General features: G+C 37.2%; 4 protein-coding genes across 4 annotated transcripts; 3 read left to right on the forward strand and 1 right to left on the reverse strand.

The window, feature by feature from the left end:
- Nucleotides 1–498: 498 nt before the first annotated feature.
- Nucleotides 499–12,793, forward strand: LOC108968723 (probable cytochrome P450 301a1, mitochondrial). Its single transcript, XM_018932906.1, has 9 exons — nt 499–1,471; nt 9,327–9,477; nt 10,783–10,895; nt 10,982–11,175; nt 11,246–11,447; nt 11,523–11,685; nt 11,748–11,996; nt 12,069–12,281; nt 12,550–12,793. The coding sequence occupies exons 1-9, from the start codon at nt 1,122–1,124 to the stop codon at nt 12,658–12,660; spliced, it is 1,746 nt and encodes a 581-aa protein (XP_018788451.1). The 5' UTR covers nt 499–1,121; the 3' UTR covers nt 12,661–12,793.
- A 228-nt stretch (nt 12,794–13,021) lies between these two features.
- On the reverse strand, nt 13,022–13,965 carry LOC108968726 (adenylate kinase isoenzyme 6 homolog). The gene is made up of 3 exons (XM_018932910.1): nt 13,817–13,965; nt 13,590–13,741; nt 13,022–13,514 (listed from the first exon to the last, which is right to left on the reverse strand). The coding sequence occupies exons 1-3, from the start codon at nt 13,866–13,868 to the stop codon at nt 13,185–13,187; spliced, it is 534 nt and encodes a 177-aa protein (XP_018788455.1). The 5' UTR covers nt 13,869–13,965; the 3' UTR covers nt 13,022–13,184.
- Nucleotides 13,966–14,152: 187 nt separating this feature from the next.
- LOC108968714 lies at nt 14,153–16,882 on the forward strand. Its single transcript, XM_018932896.1, has 5 exons — nt 14,153–14,427; nt 14,496–14,856; nt 14,941–15,249; nt 15,668–15,871; nt 15,931–16,882. The coding sequence occupies exons 1-5, from the start codon at nt 14,402–14,404 to the stop codon at nt 16,546–16,548; spliced, it is 1,518 nt and encodes a 505-aa protein (XP_018788441.1). The 5' UTR covers nt 14,153–14,401; the 3' UTR covers nt 16,549–16,882.
- A 636-nt stretch (nt 16,883–17,518) lies between these two features.
- LOC108968715 lies at nt 17,519–18,831 on the forward strand. Its single transcript, XM_018932897.1, has 2 exons — nt 17,519–18,325; nt 18,409–18,831. The coding sequence occupies exons 1-2, from the start codon at nt 17,652–17,654 to the stop codon at nt 18,515–18,517; spliced, it is 783 nt and encodes a 260-aa protein (XP_018788442.1). The 5' UTR covers nt 17,519–17,651; the 3' UTR covers nt 18,518–18,831.
- The last annotated feature ends 564 nt before the right edge of the window (nt 18,832–19,395 follow it).

Here is a 19,395-nt window from a genome sequence, read left to right on the forward strand (position 1 = left end):
CAAAATTCGCTGAAGAAGCTGAAGGCCCATCCCAAACAGTGCTTCTGAAAAGTATTTTGAGGACTGGAAAAATCGTTTGCAAATGAAGGCGACAAAATAAATGCTGATGAATAATTAAATATTTTGGGTTTTATTTACAATTTCCGAGTACCTTTTTGGCACAGTGTATGTACTGATGTCTGGAGAGCACCTTCATTTTAGCATATAATTGTATTTATAATTGCATTCTGTGCTCATAGAAAGCAAAAAAAAAAAGCGCTGAACAGTCCTCGTTTTTTAACCAAAAACAATACAAGAGAGAGATATTTTTTCCGCTTCTAAGTTATCTATCCGTTTGAGTTCAAGTTGACGGTTATTTTGTTTCACATCCCACATTACGGCGTGGTGGGGAACACGAATTCGGCAGCTCAACAAAGCACTGCACAATCCACCGTCGATAAAAGTCGTTAAAGTGGCTTTACGATAAAAGCTCTTTTCGAATCACGTAAAAAAGCTACGCCTTCATTAAGCCAATTACGGCCAGCATAAAAATTGTCAAAGAAATTCAAATCAGTTGACGAGAGACGTTCGAAAAGTGCAGTTGGCATCGGTTTTGGCACAGCGGAGCAACGGAAGGGAACTGCGAGTCGGTACTGGAGACATTGGTCGTGCTGAAAAAGTGAAACATAAAAATTACCATTTGCGATCGGAAAGTGTTGTAATGTGAATTAAATTGGTGTGTGTTGGTAGTGGTGACTTTGAATCTTCGGGTGTTACAGTGACACAGTGCGTTGTTTGCCAAATTGCTTTTTTTCAGCGCCTGTGAAGTGTGCATAATCGCTGAGTACCTCCTTCTCCGCATTTGACACTTACTCCGCAGATAATTTATTCCGTGTGTCTGCTGGCTCCAGCTCAAACGCTCTTTTTTCGGTTATGTGAACGTTTAATTCAGACGAATTGGGAATTTTGATGAGCGTTCAGCAGTCACACATCAAGTATTCAATTTTGTAAGCATAGAGACGGCTTTTGCGTCGAAACATTCGAGTTGCGCGCAAAGAAATTCACTTCCGACCGCAAAAAGTAAAACTTAATTGCAGCAAGTGAAGCAAGTGTTGTGAGCCGCCAAAACGAGAGCTTGTACAATGAGCGGTGTGCGTGGTTTGTCTGTCAATTTGTGGCGCAACAGCGTGAAGAGTAATGTGGTTGGCGGCCGCGTTGTGGCAAGAGCCAAGTTCAACGAGATCGGCGATGAAAAGGCATTTGCCACCAAATCCGGAGCAGTGTCTTCGGATAACGTCCGCGAAAACTCAAGCGCTGCCGCGACCGCGGACACGGCCACCAGTCCCGAAATGGCCTGTCCACATTTGGCCACGTCGAGTAGAAGCGGCAGCAGTGGCGCTGCGGTGCATGAGACGAGCGAGTGGCAAAATGCGCTGCCATACAATGAGGTACCCGGTCCGAAACCCATACCCGTACTGGGCAACACCTGGCGGTAAGTATTTACAACACACATATAAACATTTAAGCAGCGCTGTGTTCACCGAAACCAGGTAAAGCGTTGTAATTGCGCTGATAAGCAGTCTGAATTCGCTTTAAAGCAGCACTTAACGCGGCACTTGCGCTCAATCCACCGAAATTTCAGCGCGTAGTTAGTGCATTCATGCTTCGCTACATGCCAACATTCCACGCATGCCTTCTTGTTTGTTTTTGTTGTAGTGTAAATTAGAGTGCGTCTGGTTTAACTAATTTTTCATATAAAAACCTGCGTTTGGTAGAAAGAAAGAGCCGAAAAATGCTAATTTTTTCATTTTTGGCCAACTAGCACTGCAAATAATGAAAACAAAAGACTTAAGCGACGAACTTGCTTTCACTTCTTCCACAATCCGAAGTCAAAGTGTAATTCGACTCGGCTTCATATCATTTCTAAAGTGTCTTCGTGCACATAACGAACAATCACGAGTATGTAATTAAAAGTACAATTCATAGCAGAAACATCACATCACCGTTATGTGGAATTTTATGTCATTGCACACATACATGGTTGTTTGTAGTGTTGTAGAGCGCCATAATCGATTTCTACAGCCATAAATCGAGCAATCAATTTTTTTTTAACAAAATCTTTATGTGATTTTTGTTGTTGAAATAGATCTTTCATGTGTGAAGTTTTTCTTTGTATTAACATAGATTTAAAAAGAAAAACGTATATCAAAAATTTAAATATATGTATGCATGTATGTATATTTCCAATCTTTGTCGTCTAGATTTGTCAATCAGCCTATTTTAGTAGATAGATTCAACAGCCTTGAACTATAAGAATTACAGAATTTGAATAACGTCGGAGACAGGACTTATTAAATATATTGTTGGTGTTTGGACAGAACTTGGCTCCTGCTGTTGGCAAATTTAGTAAAAAAAAAAAAAAGTAGCCAAGTTTCATGTTTATTGATTTACATGCGTTGTATCATTTCAGTTCGTGTTCTTTTGCTGCTCGTTTACAAAATACCAGGCTTATTGTTATAATATTGGATAGTTGAAAAAGTCTTTTCGTATTTCTAATCAAACTTGAATTTTGTTTTTTTTTTTTTTTTGTAGATTTACAATGAATTGTAATGAATCAAATATGTACCAGTTTGGTCGGCCACCTTTTGCCATTTTGCGCTAGAGACATTATTCCATCAGTGTAAAACTTTTCTGATTTTTTGACGTAAAACTGCGACAAGTAATTTTCACAGACTTCTCTTGAAGTAAACTGAACTCCATTAAGGGAAATGGAATTAATGGGAAAGTTCCATGGTGCAAGGTCAGGGCTATAGGGGTAATTAATCAAAACTTTCCAGCCAAGCTCTCCCAATTTTTGCCGAGTCATCAAAGATGCGTGCGCTCTAGCGTTGTCCGTCGGCCAGGCACTCAGAATAACCTTTCGAGGCGCCAATTCTGGTTTTGCTACCATTTGTTGAGCTTCACCACATTTGAAACATGATCTTTTTCTCGTATTATTGGCGTATTTGATCCACTTGTCTCTTTCTGTTACCATTGGATCCAGAAATTATTCGATTAAATTTTGTTTCAGCAAAGAATCGCAGATGTTAATTCGATCAATTTTTCACAGACAATTCATGTGATGCCCAAACATCGAGCTTCTTTTTCTATTTAGTCTTTTTAAAAGGTACAAAATTGTTTGATGATGAATGTTAAGTGCCTTAGCGATGTCATGGCAGCTTATGTGACAGTCCTGGCCAATGTTTTCCATAATTCCATGGACTTTTTCAGGTCTTCACATAGGTCGACCAGAGCGAAGTGCATTTTTCACATCGAAATTTCCGGAATGATAGCGATCAACCCATTGTTGTGATACACGGACTGACACAGCATCGTATCCGTAAACTCACTTTAAAACTTTAAAAATTCTCTTCGCGCTCTTAGGTAACTAACCTCCCTGGTTAAGCGGTAGTTGCCTTGCAGGGAACTTATACAAAACAGCATTCAGAATTAAAGGAAATGTGTACAAAATTTATTTCCAAAGGCAATTACCAAATTTATTTGAAAACAAGCCGCAACACATGCACTTAAATTGCTTTAGGCCAACCTCAGCCATTAACTGAATATAGTTATTTACCTAGCTGAGTACTATATGTTATTTGTAAATTATCTGTATATCAGTAAATTGCCACAGCGGCCTTCACCAATGCCATCGAGCCATAATCGCCCACATTACACATAATAAGCGCAAATAGCAGGCAGGCGCGCTTTGTGGCACAGCTCTTCAACTTGACCCCGATCCGGCGAACCAATCCAAAGCGGTTTACAACTATTGTCTTTCTTTCCTTTAAAATATCTCGTAATTTTACGTTTGTTTGCGCTGCGCTTGTATGCCATCGAAACTGGCTTTATTGAGCTCAACATTTTATTCACACAAAAAATGATCCCGCATACTTTTGCCAACAAGTTTTGCCGCTTGCCTGCCGTTCGGTTATTGTAAATATGTATGTATGTAGTTTTCTGTAATTATGTGGGCTGCCTTTGCAGTCGCGTGCGCGCAGACTTGATTTGTGTCTTCATCGCAATTATCTAAAAAACACGTTGATTGCACTTTTTTAAAGTATATTTCATAGTTTGTGGTAAAAATTTTGTCGTCAAACACGCCACCAAAGGCCCCTGCAGGAAATGGTAATAGAACCGATTTCAATTTGTGAAGTTCTGGTGCACTCGCACATTAATGCCAATTATAAACATTGCGATCTTTTAGCTCCTATGCCAGCTAACTGGACGAATAAAGTCCAAATTTACAAGGTCCGTTAATAGTATCGAATATGGTATCTATTCAAATTTCCGAAGTTGGCTTTACTTACCTTACTTTTAAAAAGTAGAGAATCCCCCACACCGCACCCCATCGTCCGCCCGGTAACTATGTGAGTATACTCTCATATACATACATATGTGTGTGGACACCTCAGTTGTAAGTCACTGCTAGTTGGGTGACACAGCACCTTTTGCAAAGTGATCTCGTAGTGACCTTCAGCATGCCAAATTGTGTGGAAAACCGTGGTAAGATACTCGTATACTCCGTCCGTATTTCGTGTAAGCACACGAGCGAATACATTGACTTGAAATATAGGAATTCTGAAAAGTAGTTTTTCTAGTCCTGTTTTTATTTTCAAAATGTATGTTTTTACATCTTATCTCCAGCAAGTTCGCTTCTAGTGTATACATACATACATACATACATATAGTAAGTATACATGTGTGAGTATAGAATGGTAATGTTTTCACATCGTTTGTAGTCTTCCTTTTTCGCTTTTAACGCAATAATTTTTGAATATATAGTACAATAGTTATCTTAACAAAATGGCAAGCATTTTAATAAACAGTTTAGTTTTTTTTTTTTATAGAACTCAGAGATGACGTGATTGTGACAGTCCGTGGCGGAAGTGTTTGTTTACGGATCTGTGTCAAATTTTGTCAGTGTGTTCAGTAAGTTGTGCTGTTTCATGGGATATGCAATTTCTCAGATGAGACTCATTTCTGGCTTAATAACTTCGTCAACAAACAAAATTTTCGCTATTGAATCTTCCTGTAGTTCAGGAGACGCAATTGCATCAGCGTTATAACACGATGTTAAACGACTTTTTTCTTTGGGAGCTCGAAGATATTTTCAAAATTTATAATAGTTTTCTCAAATTAAAATCAGAATTTTACAATAATCAAAAGTATAGTTTATAATATATATAAGCTGACCAATGAGATGGTTTTCCATAAAATAGGTGATGGCAGAAAATTACATGTTTTTAAGTTCAAAAGTCGCTGGCTAATAAGAGAGAAAACATTAGACAAGCTTATAATTTGACTAAAAGTGATTAGTGTCATCGATTTCAAAGCTGCTTTTGATAGCACAAAACGGAGCTGACTTTATGCCGTGACGTCTGAATTTGGTATCCCCGCAAAACGAATACGGCTGTGTAAACTGACTATCAATCTACCCTTGGAGAAAATAATTCGAGCTGCAGAACTAAACAGAAAAGGTACCATCTTCCATTAGAGTGTACAGCTGCTGGCGTACGTCGATGATATTGATACCATTCGATGGGACGATGAACTGTACGAGACCATTGACATAGTATAATATACGACGCCATTGACATAGTTCAGCGAATTAAGAGGCAGTGGTCATGTCGTGCGAATGGACGAAACCACTCCAGCTCTGAAAGTATTCAACGCAGTACCCAACGGGGAAAGCAGAGGAAGATGAAGACCTCCACTCCGTTGGAAAGATCAGGTGGAAAAGAATGGAATTTCTTTCGAATGCAATGTCCGAATTAAATAATTCAAAAAGTTATATAATGGCTCTGAAGAATTCTTGTATTGAAATTAATAATTTTTGAAAAATATTAATACTAAGGTACAAATAAAAAGCGACTAAGAAGGAATTTTAATTATTTTTCTTTTTAACAGTAGAAAACACTAGCACGCTAATGCAGGAAATTTTGCATGTTTTTTTTTTTTCTTTTTTAAAGCTTGGGATATATTATTGTGGTTTTATTAACAATCCTTAACTTTTTTTAAATAAAATAAAGCCAATGCTCACCGGAAATAGTGTAGCTTCCCAGCAGTGAAAGAATTTTTCAAATCCAAAACAAACAACTAAATCTTTTCTCTTAATAATATTAATATCGCTAAATTATGCAAAATTTGGGATGTTATGTAACAAAATATAGAATTGTAGAAACATCTTTTTTTAATTCATTAAACATTATTTCACGACTTTGTGCAATTGATGCAACCAATTTCTGTAGAATCTTTAATTTTAATCATCGCATTCGCTGCGGTCACTTTCCCAAGGCATTATCATGCGCTAGAGTCAATCAATAAAACGAGTAACAATAACAACGACAACAACGTAAACAACGTAAACAACTTGAATGTAACCTATTGAACACTACTCGCTTATTGGTATTTGCCTTCAACAATACTCATTCACATTCATTAGCACACTTAGCACTCGTCTGACTCCTATTATACATATATTTCAAGGTCAACAAAAATGAAGCTTTAAAGTGTTAAAAACTGGCAGCCAGCCACTTCCACTTCGGCAGTGTTTATGAGCAGCTTGTCAACGGGACTGGTTTTCTGAATTAGGTGGGCCCGGTGCCGGTTGCCCTTCTTGCGCTTCCCATTCACGCGTTGCCACACAGTTGCACTCGCACAGCACAATGCAACAACGACAACAACACTGAGCATCTATGGCTTTAACTAGCCATCAACTTGACCGCTTGCTGGTCAACTGAATATTAGTGTATATTTATGGCCCTCACGACCTTCGAGGCTCAGTTGGCGGCAGTGTTGTCAGTGGCCGTGTCTCCGTATAAGCGACTTGTATAATTTACCCCGTGGCTTACTTAGTCACCTAGATCATCAATAAGACATTTATAGTTATTAGCTCTCGTTTGAAAAATCGCAAATGATAATTTATTGTTGTTGGTTGGAAGTGTTAATTGTTTGTTCGTACAGTTGTTGGTGCAAAAGGTGTGAGCTGCCTAACCAAATAAAATACTTCACACTCTTTTGTAAAGTGAGCTGGTAACGATCGTGATATAGACAAATGTATTTGCAAGTGCAATTATTCAAATGAGTTTAGTAATAAACGGCACCTTCAACCTATGACGGAGTTCAACTAATTTTTAAATGCAATAACTATTGGGTAGTCGAAAAAGTTTTTTCGTATTTCTAATTAAGCTTCAACTTATTTTTTTTTTTTTTTATAATGAACTTGAATGAACCAAATATGTACCGTTTTGGTCTTTGCCACTTTTCCGCTAGAGAGTCAGTGTAAAACTTTTCTGGTTTCTCTCGGCGAAATACTGCGACAAGTAATTTTCACAGGATTCTCTTGAAGCCAACTTTGCTCCATAAAGGAAGTTCTGCATTGACTGAAAAAAATGGTGGTGCAATGGTGCAAGGTCAGGGCTATATAATGGATGCATCAAAACTTCCTAGTAAAGCTCTCCCAGTTTTGTCGAGTCATAAAAGGTGCGTGTGGCCTAGCGTTGTCCTGATGGAAGACGAAGCCCTTTCTGCTGAATAGTTCTGACCGTTTTTTCGATTTCTTGTTTCAAAATCATCAGTTGTTGAGAGTAAAATGTAGAATCAATCGTTCGACTAGGCAGGAATCCCACCAATCACTCAGCCTAATCTTTCGAGACGTCAATCCTGTCTTTGCGACCGTTTGTTGAGCTTCACCACGCTTGGCTGACGATCTTTTTCGTACATTATTGTCATATTTGATCCACTTTTCGTCTCCTGTTACCATCCGGTTCAGAAATGGTTCGATTTCCTTTCGTTTCTCCAAATACGAGGTGCGTCCAAAAAGTATCGCGAATTTTGAATTTTCGCGGGTTACGTATATTCGAATTTCGAATTTTTTGTGGCTTTATGTTGGTACTCATGTCTTTCACCTATGCCGACAAGCTCGGCCATTTTGAATGTTCATTTAATTGTTGACTTAACTGCTTTACTTGCAAGTGTTTTGGATCGTCTTCGATTTTTACCTATTCAAAAAGAATGGATTAAAGAACCTGTATGAAATTTTGTGTGAAAAACGAAATTAAGCGAGCGGATGCATTCCGAATGTTGACTGTGGCATACGGAGAAGCTACCTTGGACCGAAGCAACGTTTATCAGTGGTACAAAATGTTCTCAGAAGGCCGAGAAGATGTGACAAAAATTGGCTTTTACACCACGATAACGCCCCTGCTCACACATCGTTGCTTGTGCGCGAATTTTTGGCCAAAAACAATATACTAATGATGCCGCAGCCACCGTATTCCCCAGATCTTGCCCCGTGTGACTTTTTCTTGTTCCCTAAACTGAAGAGGCCCATGAAAAGACGACGTTGCGCTTCTCTTGACGAGATAAAGACGGCATCGAAGGAGGAGCTGAAGAAGATAAAAAAAATGATTTTTTGAAGTGCTTCGAAGATTGGAAAAACCGTTGGCACAAGTGTATAACATCTCATGGGGATTACTTTAAAAGGGTCAAAATAGATATTCATGAATAAATAAATAGTTTTTGAAAAAACACAAAATTCGCTATACTTTTTGAACACACCTCGTAATCACAGGTGTTAATTCTGTCCATTAAATTCCATTTCGATGCAGGGACAATTTGAAGCCCTATTCATGCAATTTTGTCATTGTTTTCATTGATTGCTGACTCGAAAGTCGTAATGAAAGCGTGACAGCAGTATCGCCCACTCTTTATAGCACCACATACATATGTATGTATATCCCAGTGCTACTACAAAACTACAAGTTTGCTTGGCGCGCCTTTCATGTGTGCAAAAATCCCAGAAATTTTTTTGCAAGACAAAGCACTGTAACAGCACTTGGACTGGTATTTCTGCTGCAGAGTCACAGCAGCGGCACTTATATGTCCACCTAAAGTCCATCTCACGCAGTGGATATTTCAATAATTATTACTTAGACCTCATCACGTCCTTCTTCTGACGCATTTCAGATATCGCTTGATCCGTGCCTCACATGTCACACTTCTAATACAAACTAAACTTCTTTTTGTTTGTATACATGTATGTATGTGCACATAAAGCATAACAGCACATGCAAAGTGCCATTAATGCAAATTTTSAAATTTTAGCCACGCACCACTAATAAGCGTTGCGCAATGCGTGAGATTCATACAAACTGTGCGCAGCTTTTCGAAAGACCGAAGTCACAAACCCACCCTCCCATTGCATAGTCCACTGCAACACTTGCGCACACACACTTTTGCTCCACTCATTTCAAATAGGTATTTATTTATTGTAATTTTTGTTTTTGCTTTTTTTCTATACACAGAATGATGCCCATAATCGGCCAATACACAATATCTGACGTCGCGAAGATCTCGTCGCTTTTGCACGAAGAATATGGACGCATTGTGCGCTTCAGTGGCCTCATCGGCCGCCCGGACCTGCTGTTCATATACGATGCCGACGAAATCGAAAAGGTGAGTACTTGAAAAAGTGAACAAAATTCTGCGGAATATGACGGAAGTGTCTTCATTTTCGAAAATTTTAATTAATAAGTTTCTTTTTATTTCAAAGCAACATTTTCCACAACGAAAATGTCTCAAGTTGAATACACTCGCACATCTAAATGTTTGCGTTGGCGAATTTGCTCGCAACAATGTTGAGCTTTCTGTCATTTATATCTCATTATATGTATTAATATTTGCCTGAAGTCATCAAGAGGCGTCATGCCGAACCCATGTGTATTCTCTTCGGTCATGCAAGTAGACAACTTGTCACACTTTAGCAAATGCCGACTTGAGTTTAGGTTAGATGTTTTCTGTTTTCGCCTTCACAAGTACAATTTTTATGCTATATACATATGTAGCATAAGACAGATGTTATATAAAAAGATTTTTATCTTAATTTTGCTTGGTCAGTTTGCATGTCAGCTGTATGCTACAGTGGAGCGATATCGGCGGTCCCAAAAAAAGAAGGAGGAAAATTTCAGACAGATATCTCAAAAACTGAGGAAGTTCGCATGTATATAGACAGACAGACGGACGGATAGGCGGGCATTTTTTTTTTCTAGGTGTTAAAAACTTCGTGGGAATCGTAATAAAGGGCTTTTTCGGAAAATAATAGGACTGATTTGCTTCCACCGCGACTGTACTTCGGAGCATGCACGCTCCAACTGGATTCGGTAGAGGGCGTTCCGGCTAACGAACGAACGGCTGGTCGGTTATCTCAGAGCACCTGGAGTGTAACGACAAAAACTTTCGGGCGACATGTTTCTTCTCAAGGGACTCAACGCCCGACGACAACGCCCCGACTCACACCGTCTTTCTTGTGAAGAGCTACTTAAACAAGACCGGCGTCCCAACACATCCGCAGCCGCTCTAATACCCAGATGTGGCCCGCCCGGACTTTTTTTGTTTCCTTGAATGAAAAAGCCGATGAAACGCAAGCATTTTGCGACTACAGAGGGATCCAGGGGCATGCTCAGGGCTCCCAAGATTATTCCGGAGAATGCCATCCGTGACGCCTTCAATGCTTGGAAATCGTGCTGTCAGAGCTGCATCGACGCAGAAGGAGCCTATTTTGACAGTTTTTAAAGAATTCAATATTTTTTTTTTTTTAATCGACTCAGTCCTATTACTTTCCGGCCAAAGCCTGTAAATTCCATTCATAGTTTAATAATTGCGATTTGTGCAATGTCGGAACTTGAACTAGGGGAACTCACTCGCCTTCCATATCCTAATCCACCTGTTATAGTTATGTATTTGTGTTTGTTTCATTTGCAGTGCTATCGCAATGAAGGTGCAACACCGTTCAGACCATCCATGCCAAGTTTGGTGAAATATAAAAGTGAAATCCGCAAAGATTTCTTCGAGGACGTCGGAGGAGTAGTGGGTGTGTACGTACAGGCAGTCGTAGATATTTTCAAGCAATCAAATGTGCTAATTGAAGGAATTACTCTTTTTATTGTATTTTTTGGTACAGTCATGGCGAACCTTGGCGTCAGTTTCGATCACGTGTACAAAAGCCGGTGCTGCAATTATCAACTATACGACGTTACTTGCAGCCTTTGGAAGTGGTGACAAATGACTTTTTAGAACGCTGCGAACAGCTTCTGGATGAGAACTCAGAACTGCCAGAGGATTTTGACAATGAAATCCACAAATGGTCGTTGGAGTGTGAGTTTGTGATATTAATTTAATTGTTTAATTAGCTCCAACTCAAACATCCTTCCAATTTCACACCCAGGTATTGGACGCGTTGCCCTCGATACAAGACTCGGTTGCTTGGAGCCGAATCTTTCGCCAGACTCTGAACCACAACAGATTATCAACGCCGCCAAATATGCGCTACGCAATGTGGCGACCCTTGAGCTGAAGGCTCCATACTGGCGTTATTTCCCTACACCACTGTGGACACACTATGTTAAAAATATGAATTTCTTTGTAGAGTAAGTTACTCATTTAATGCGTTAGGTGTCAATATTTGTGGATATTTCTTAAATATTTATTGAAAATCATAACAGAGTTTGTATGAAATATATTGGCAACGCAACGGAACGTCTGAAGCAAGAAGGACCAAGTCGTAACGGTGAACCCTCGCTGCTGGAAAAAGTCATACTCGCTGAGAAGAACGAAAAGGTGGCTACTATTATGGCTTTGGATCTAATTTTAGTGGGAATCGACACGGTAATGAACGCTCAACATGAATTCAGAATTTCTCAGTAATCACTAAACAAATTTCTTAACAGATATCTATGGCAGTTTGCTCCATACTCTATCAGCTGGCAACGCGCCCTGCTGAACAACAAAAAGTGCGTGAGGAGCTTAAATGCGTATTACCCGAGGCAGACGACGAACTTTCGATACAACGCCTGGATCAATTGCATTACCTGAAAGCGTTTATTAAAGAGGTATTCCGCATGTACAGCACAGTAATCGGCAATGGCCGTACTTTGCAGGAAGATGCAGTAATATGTGGCTACAGGATACCCAAAGGTGTAAGTAATAAATGTGTCAATAACTCCGATTTCTATTTTAAAAGCTTTTACATTTTGATTACACATACATAGGTGCAAGCAGTTTTTCCCACACTTGTCACCGGTCAAATGGAAGAGTTCGTCTCTGATGCGAAAACTTTCAAGCCGGAACGGTGGTTAAAAGCCAGTCAAGGGGGCACCGGCGACCAACTACATCCATTCGCATCTCTGCCATATGGATATGGAGCCCGAATGTGTTTGGGTAGGCGATTCGCTGACTTAGAAATGCAAATTCTGCTAGCTAAGGTATATTTAGTTAGTCACCTCTAACATGTAAATTTATTAGAAGTGTCAAATGTATAATATATCGAAAAACTGACTTAAGAGTTAATAATCGGCCACTGAGTCTATGAGAGGATTGTGTTTAAAGTGAAAATGAAAGTTAAAAGATCTAAGGAAATACAGCTGGCACATTAATTATTCATAAAATAACTATTATATTGCTATTAGTTGAGATCTACTAATATTATTTTCGAAAATTATCAATCAGCACTTTATTTTGTTTTCTTTTTAGTTACTGCGCAATTACAAGTTGGAATATAATCACAAGCCATTGGATTATGCCGTGACGTTTATGTATGCTCCTGATGGCCCATTGCGGTTTAAGATGACCAGAGCGGAATAATCGCTGGCATTGCATTTTAAGACTTTTATATTTAAGCGTTCGTTTATACACGATTTTATGTTGAATTCGAATATACATATGTATGTGTAAAGACATACATATATGCGTATGTATTTTCCATTATGCAATTATTATTTTATTTTACCTATTGTACAAGTTATATTTAGCATAAAAATATATATTAATTTAAAACATCTCCAAATATTAGTAAAATTTATTTGTTAATATATTCAAGGTAGTGATGGACAAGATATCCCCACTCAATTGGCATTGATTACTGTCCAAGAGAACTTTACTTTCTCTTGTTTACCATATTATAGAAACTGCGATATCCCTTACCTAATTGAAAACTACATAGAAAAATAGTTATGTATCACATATAGCCTAGATACAAAAATAATATTCTTTATTTACTTCATGTGCATGAAAACTATATTTCAACTGATTCTCGTCGTCATTTGTATTGGCGATTTTTAATCTATTCTATTCACTTTCCGATATAATTTTGAAAGTACAATGATGCCTTACTTTCGCTTCCATGCTCGGTACCAACTTTTTACGGATTTCAAACTTTGTTCAGCATCCAGTTTGGTCTCACCTTTTAATTCAACAACAATATCTGGTTTATATGAATCGCGTGCCTCTTCTAGCACTGTTCCAAAAATTTCACATTCAAGATTTGATTTTAATTTCTTTTCATTGTATCCACGTTCCTTCAGACGATCAAAAAGTATAGTATTGGAACATGTAACTACAAAAACTGCTTCAAACCATCGTTCAGGGAAAAAGTCGCATCCATGATATTCAACTATATTTCCGCCTTGCTGCATAAATGGCTCCAAGTAGTCCATTAGCTGAAGGGAATGTAAATATACATATGTATGTAAGTAAATTTGTACATATACGTACATATGTAACTCCGTTTATACCTTGTCTTCATCAAGAATGGGACAATCGTACTCATCATCATACTCTTCCACAAAGTTGTGTTCCTTAGCAATTTTAGAGCAATCCAACCATTTTAATTTTAATTGATCGGATAACCTTTCACAAAGATACGACTTTCCCGCACCTGGCGTTCCTGTAATAAATCAGCTCAGTAAATTAGCGATTCTTAAACTCAAATATATAATAGACTTGACTCTTCTGCCTTTACCTGTTATCAATATATTTGGTTTAGCGTCCACCTTCTCATCTGTTGTGGCCATTTTTTTTAATAATAAACTATTCGTATTTTGTTTACAAGTGCTAATTTACTTAAACTTGCACAGCGCATGTTTCAGTAAGTTTCGGTTGATTCAGAGAACGTACGTTCTCTGCTTGTTTGTATTAAATGTCAAAAGTGAGAATAAATAAACAACAATATCTCAGACAAAAAGTATCCACCAAAATTCCTCAGAATAAACCCATTAGTTTTCATATAAAGTGGCTACCTCAAATAATTTTACTTCTTCCTAAAACGATTGTAATTTTTAAATTCTTATTGGTCTTATTCTATATATTTTAGCTTTTATTCAGAAAAATATCAGTGAAATTAAGTTTAACTTGCTGGTGTTAAAACATATATATGCCAACAAAAACATTTCTGTAACGATATCTTTTGGATGCAACTTATGTCAGTCTTAAAAAGTTAGCTTGTGCTAAAGTAACAAAATAGTAACAGTTGTTTTTTTAAATGGATTTATTTGTTGGAGCATAAGGTGTATTAATCTCAACAACTCAAGGTCAGAAAGTACGAAATATGGAGCATAGCCAAAACATCATTCCGTAAGTAGATTTCCTTTGGTGCGGGTCGATGGATCCTCGCTGAATTGATATTTTTCTAATATCAATAGTGTGGACGTATTACGGTTTTATGGTAGGCTTGAAATGGAAATAAATAAACCCACGCTCGATTTAGCAAATCTGCCGACCACCGATGGGATCGCTTTAGAAATGGCTAATAAAGTGTGTTTGGGGAATTCTGCTCAAACTAAGCAGAAAATATCTCTAGATACTTCAATATCTTCTGACAAAAGAATAGTCCCTGATACTAACTCACGCAATGTTCATATTCCTTACATACTCAACGGGGAGTTGTTTGAGATACAGACTCAAGACGGTGAAAATGTAACTGTTAAATGTTGTAATTGCCCACCAGATCGCGTATATCGTGGTAGCGTGCGATCCACAGGCAATTTCCATATGCATATAAAGGTAAAAAGCAATACGAAAATAACTGAACAAATTTATTTGCGCAAAATTGAATTACTAATTATTGTACTATTTCAAATTGTTAAGAGGCGTCATCCCGATTTAATGGGAAAAATATATGATATGAAAGTGAATGCCTTGGTAGAAAGGAGAGATCGATTTCTGCGCAATCGTAAATCCACACGTCGTCGTAATACCAACGCCAATGGAAGTAGTACATCTTCGTCGCGGAATGAACAGCGATTGGCCTGCCCGGTGCAACCTACATCAGAATTATTTAAAATTAAAGCCGCGTTTCAACGGCATCAGCTACAGCAACAACAACAAAATCGTATACAACAACATCAAAGCGAGCAACAACAGAAAAGGAAGAAAAACTCGAGCATCTTGCATAAGGTAATAAACCGTGTTATTATTATTTATCATACAACTGACAAATATAAGCAAAATCATTAATTTGTATAGTAGATTACTGCAAAAATATTTATATTAAATATCGCATAGCAAAGTTGTTTTTATAAAAACAATCTCATTTAATTCAAGGACAAAAGAATATTAAGAAACCGTTACGAACATATCAGCAATAAAATCCATGCTTCTCATTAGAGAAACTTAGACCACAACAAACCGTTAAAATATCTTGCGCTTCGTTACTGACGCTGATTTTTCACATTTTTTTTTTTTTTTTTTTTTTTTTTTTTTTTTTTTTTTTTTTTTTTTTTTTTTTTTTTTTTTTTTTTTTTTTTTGTTATTGTTGTTTGCATCTCGGAGTATTTCACATTAACTATTGCCATTTTCACTCTCCCTTTTACAGTGGAATGTGATCGATCACTTTCTCATTACACCTGCTTTTGAGAGAGCACGGGATATAACACTAATGGAAGCCTATAATGAGCAGCCACTCAATTACAGTCTCAAGCAAAACACCGTTTCAAATATGAGTAGTACAGAGAGAACACAAGAGATCGATGCAAACGATGCTAATACGTCCGACAGTTTGCATCCAAATAACATTTCAGTGAGTATCGACAAGGCATTGTTTTCCTTATGAAATAAACATATGCCATTTTACCCTAGGGAACAATAGACACAAGCGAGCACATAACGGGTTATGAAGTAATGTCCACGTACAACAAAGCAAGCAATAGCGGTATGAATTGCATGACAATAAATCAACGAACTCAAATAGAGATGTCTCCCTTCGCTTTCAGCCAACCTGAGGAGCACGTGCCACTTTATGCTAACAATAGCGATCAGTCGTTGCTCGGTCGCGCTACAACTTTAAGTGCTGTAACCCCATGTCCGAGTGATGTGAGCAGTTACGATGCTGGTCAAGATCTTGGTGGCAGGTCATATGATTTGAACTGCAATCACGTGGGTAGCATGATTAAGAATGAACTACTGTTAGCCGAAATACAGCCAATCGATCTCTCTGTACATCCCACATCTTCTGGGTTGTCAGGTTCCTCTGGATTCAGTTCCGGCGTAGATGCCACACAATATTCAAATGACACCACACATTTCAATACGTCTGTTGGCAATACTAAATCGGATGAAATTATTTTACAACTGTCCTCCTCATTACAGAGTTTGCATCGTGAACTGCAAACGTATAATCAAACTAATAACAATTGGCTTTGCTTGGAAATAGCAAAATTTAAATTTTTGCATCCTGAATTTGAATATCATAATTAGAAATGTTGGTATTAACTAGCAGGTCTAGGAACTAATTTGGATATTATTTGGAAAAAAATATTTGTGGTACTTGAATTGAAGTATAGATCATTTAGTAAGTACCTTAATTATACTATATATATTCAGTTAAACTATTCATTTTAAGCCTTGACCCGATATTTATTCACTAATATAACTAAGCTCACAGTTATAATCATATCTACCTTTCAGTTCTGAATTAAAAGTTTAAGTTAAGAATGAAGTTATTTACGTTATAATCAGCAACTTGTTTGTGTGATATCTGTACAAATACATGGACTTATATTTCAATAAAATGAAAAGTTAGAAGTAGAAACTGTTATCAATTTCATACATGCTGAGAAATTATTCGATGGTCGTCATGATAATACTGAGTTTCTGCTAAGAAAATTTGCACTTTTTGTCCTTTTCTTTATATTCATAAAAGATGTCTATCATACTTTATTTGTATGTACATATTAAGATTCCATTTGAATGCACACAAGTTAGAATGTACTCGAAGCCTCCACGAATCAATTTCTATTTGAAGATATTGAAAGGAAATTAATTATCGCGAGTTTTGCATTTTTTATACTCATCTACACTCGCGGATTCTGTGTAAGTCACCACCGCTTATCATTTAAAGTCATTCGGGGTTGTTTCCACAAGTTTCACCCAAGACGAACCCTCATGCATAACTACAAAAAACTGCTCTCCACTCTCGCAAGGGTGTTTTTTACATGCATAATTGTGCCCCTGCCAGCTGGCCTGACTAACGATATACCTACCCCTTCTACCGTCGCGCTTTACACAATCTTACCACATGGGTATTGTTTATGATTTAAAAAAGAGACACAAAAGCAGGTACGTGCTCGTGAACTCCAAACATAAACTCCGACAGAATTATGTATGTAGATAAGGGTAGAAAAAAGTAATCTCGCTTTTTTACTAATTACAATGATATCGAGAAACGTCGAGCCAGCAAGGAGGAAATCTTAATTTTTGGAAATCAGTTGCTTGGCGTATTTCATCTCAGCCACAATTGTTCTCCAATATTATTAAACAGTTTTTATTGCTAAGTTACAGTCATTCAAAGCCATTCAAATATGGAAAATAAGAAGGAGTATTTACGTTGTTTGATGCTTTTCTATTTCCGCAAAAATAAAACAGCTACCGAGACGAAAAGGAAGATTTGTGCGGTGTATGGCAATGATGCTGTTAGTGAGCGAGTGGTACAAATTTGGTTTTCAAAATTTCGAAAGGGCGACACAAGTTGTGTGGATGGGCAACGTACTGGTCGTCCTGGAGTGGCAGATTGTGATAAAGTGAAAATGTTAATCGAAAGAAATCCACATTTTACTACAAAAAAAATTGCCGAAATAATTAGTTTATCAGAAAAAACCGTTGCGGACTACTTACAACGTCTGGGATATGTAGTTAATGGGGATGGTTGGCGCTTTGACGAATCTGCTCCAAAATGTAATGACAACAACAGCAACAAATCACTTAATGATGAGGAGACAAGTGTTGCAGAGACGGAAGCAATCGGTTACTGCAACGAAGAATTTGCATACGAACATGCTCTCAATTGTAATGTTCAAATCGCCCCAACGGAAGAAAGCAGCCTCACCCCCCGTCCACCATCTGCTTCTTTCGCGGATTTTACATACATTGAAAATGATAACTACCACGATATTATAATAGCAGGAAAGGAAAATGATAACATTGGCAACACCGGTTCAACTACTTTGCCCTCATTTTCGGAATTTTTTTCCAATATGTAAGAAAATAACATTAATAATTACTTCACATAGACATGGTTTTTATAAAAACAAATAAATATTATATTTCAATTATTTTCAGTTATACCAGTTACATTAGGGGGGACGACGGATATTGTGCAATCGAAAATATAAATATCAACTCTGTGGATACTTTTAATGGTGGATACCCGTTAAAAAGTTACGATTAAATTATAATCTAGTCAAAAAAAAAAAAACTGAAAAATGTTGCAATCAAAGAAGACTTATTATCTTCGAAATCCTGCGAAGAAACTTAGGTCTCTAATAACAAACACATAGTTCCTCTTTACTGCGAGTATACACTAATTTATTCTATTATTATATACATACGTTTTTAATCAAATTTTCAAAGAGCATTTACATACTCTTTGTATAACAATGTTATTATTTCAATATTTATTATTTTTAATGTAAGCGCCATGTGAGGCGCCACAATTTATATAAAGAAAATAAAATCATAATCTAAGCGAAACTTGATTCCTATTTAAATGGCCTAGAATAAAAATGTATATTTTACGACCAACAATTTGAAGTTTTACTTCTTACATTAAAATAAAAAAATAACCAATAGATAAATTGATCTGCTAGTCATTCGTAGTACGAGTATAAAAAAAAGGAATCTCTATAGAATCATATAGAGATTCTTTTCATTTCAACTGAACTCGCTTCAGAATGACCGAATTCACTTTTCAATGAGGTGGGAGAACATTATAATACATTTTTCAATTTGATTGGCTCTACATAAATATGCATTACCAATTTTCACTTTACAGAATACGAATTGATAATAAAATTGTATATTTTTCATAGTTTTGGTATTCCCCGTTTTATTTTTTACATACTATCATTTTCTTCATTTTTTAAAATATGCTAATATATAACAGAAACTATACACGCTATACAAAGTTGCGTACGACTGTACAGACACCTACAGAAAGTTTCCGCAAGCAATACATACATTACTATTCATACATTCTGAATATTAAAAAAAAAAAACATATATTTTTTTTATTCAAAAACGAAAATTCAATAAATTCCCGTCGAAAAT

Source organism: Bactrocera latifrons, unplaced genomic scaffold (genome assembly GCF_001853355.1).
Source record: "Bactrocera latifrons isolate USDA-ARS-PBARC rearing strain unplaced genomic scaffold, ASM185335v1 scaffold_227, whole genome shotgun sequence".
NCBI lineage: Eukaryota > Metazoa > Arthropoda > Insecta > Diptera > Tephritidae > Bactrocera > Bactrocera latifrons.

Bases quoted from the DNA above. Each gene is read 5' to 3' on its own strand.
- LOC108968726 (XM_018932910.1), bottom strand. From the start codon at position 13,868: ATGGCCACAACAGATGAGAAGGTGGACGCTAAACCAAATATATTGATA. The intron at 13,742-13,816 runs GTAAAGGCAGAA...GATTTATTACAG, and splicing joins ACCAAATATATTGATAACAG to GAACGCCAGGTGCGGGAAAG. The intron at 13,515-13,589 runs GTATAAACGGAG...CATTCCCTTCAG, and splicing joins CCATTCTTGATGAAGACAAG to CTAATGGACTACTTGGAGCC.
- LOC108968714 (XM_018932896.1), top strand. From the start codon at position 14,402: ATGGAGCATAGCCAAAACATCATTCC. The intron at 14,857-14,940 runs GTAAAAAGCAAT...CAAATTGTTAAG, and splicing joins ATTTCCATATGCATATAAAG to AGGCGTCATCCCGATTTAAT. The intron at 15,872-15,930 runs GTGAGTATCGAC...ATTTTACCCTAG, and splicing joins TGCATCCAAATAACATTTCA to GGAACAATAGACACAAGCGA.
- LOC108968715 (XM_018932897.1), top strand. From the start codon at position 17,652: ATGGAAAATAAGAAGGAGTATTTACGTTGTTTGATGCTTTTCTATTTC. The intron at 18,326-18,408 runs GTAAGAAAATAA...AATTATTTTCAG, and splicing joins TCGGAATTTTTTTCCAATAT to TTATACCAGTTACATTAGGG.
- LOC108968723 (XM_018932906.1), top strand. From the start codon at position 1,122: ATGAGCGGTGTGCGTGGTTTGTCTGTCAATTTGTGGCGCAACAGCGTG. The intron at 10,896-10,981 runs GTACGTACAGGC...TTTTTGGTACAG, and splicing joins GTCGGAGGAGTAGTGGGTGT to TCATGGCGAACCTTGGCGTC. The intron at 11,686-11,747 runs GTAATGAACGCT...ATTTCTTAACAG, and splicing joins TTTTAGTGGGAATCGACACG to ATATCTATGGCAGTTTGCTC.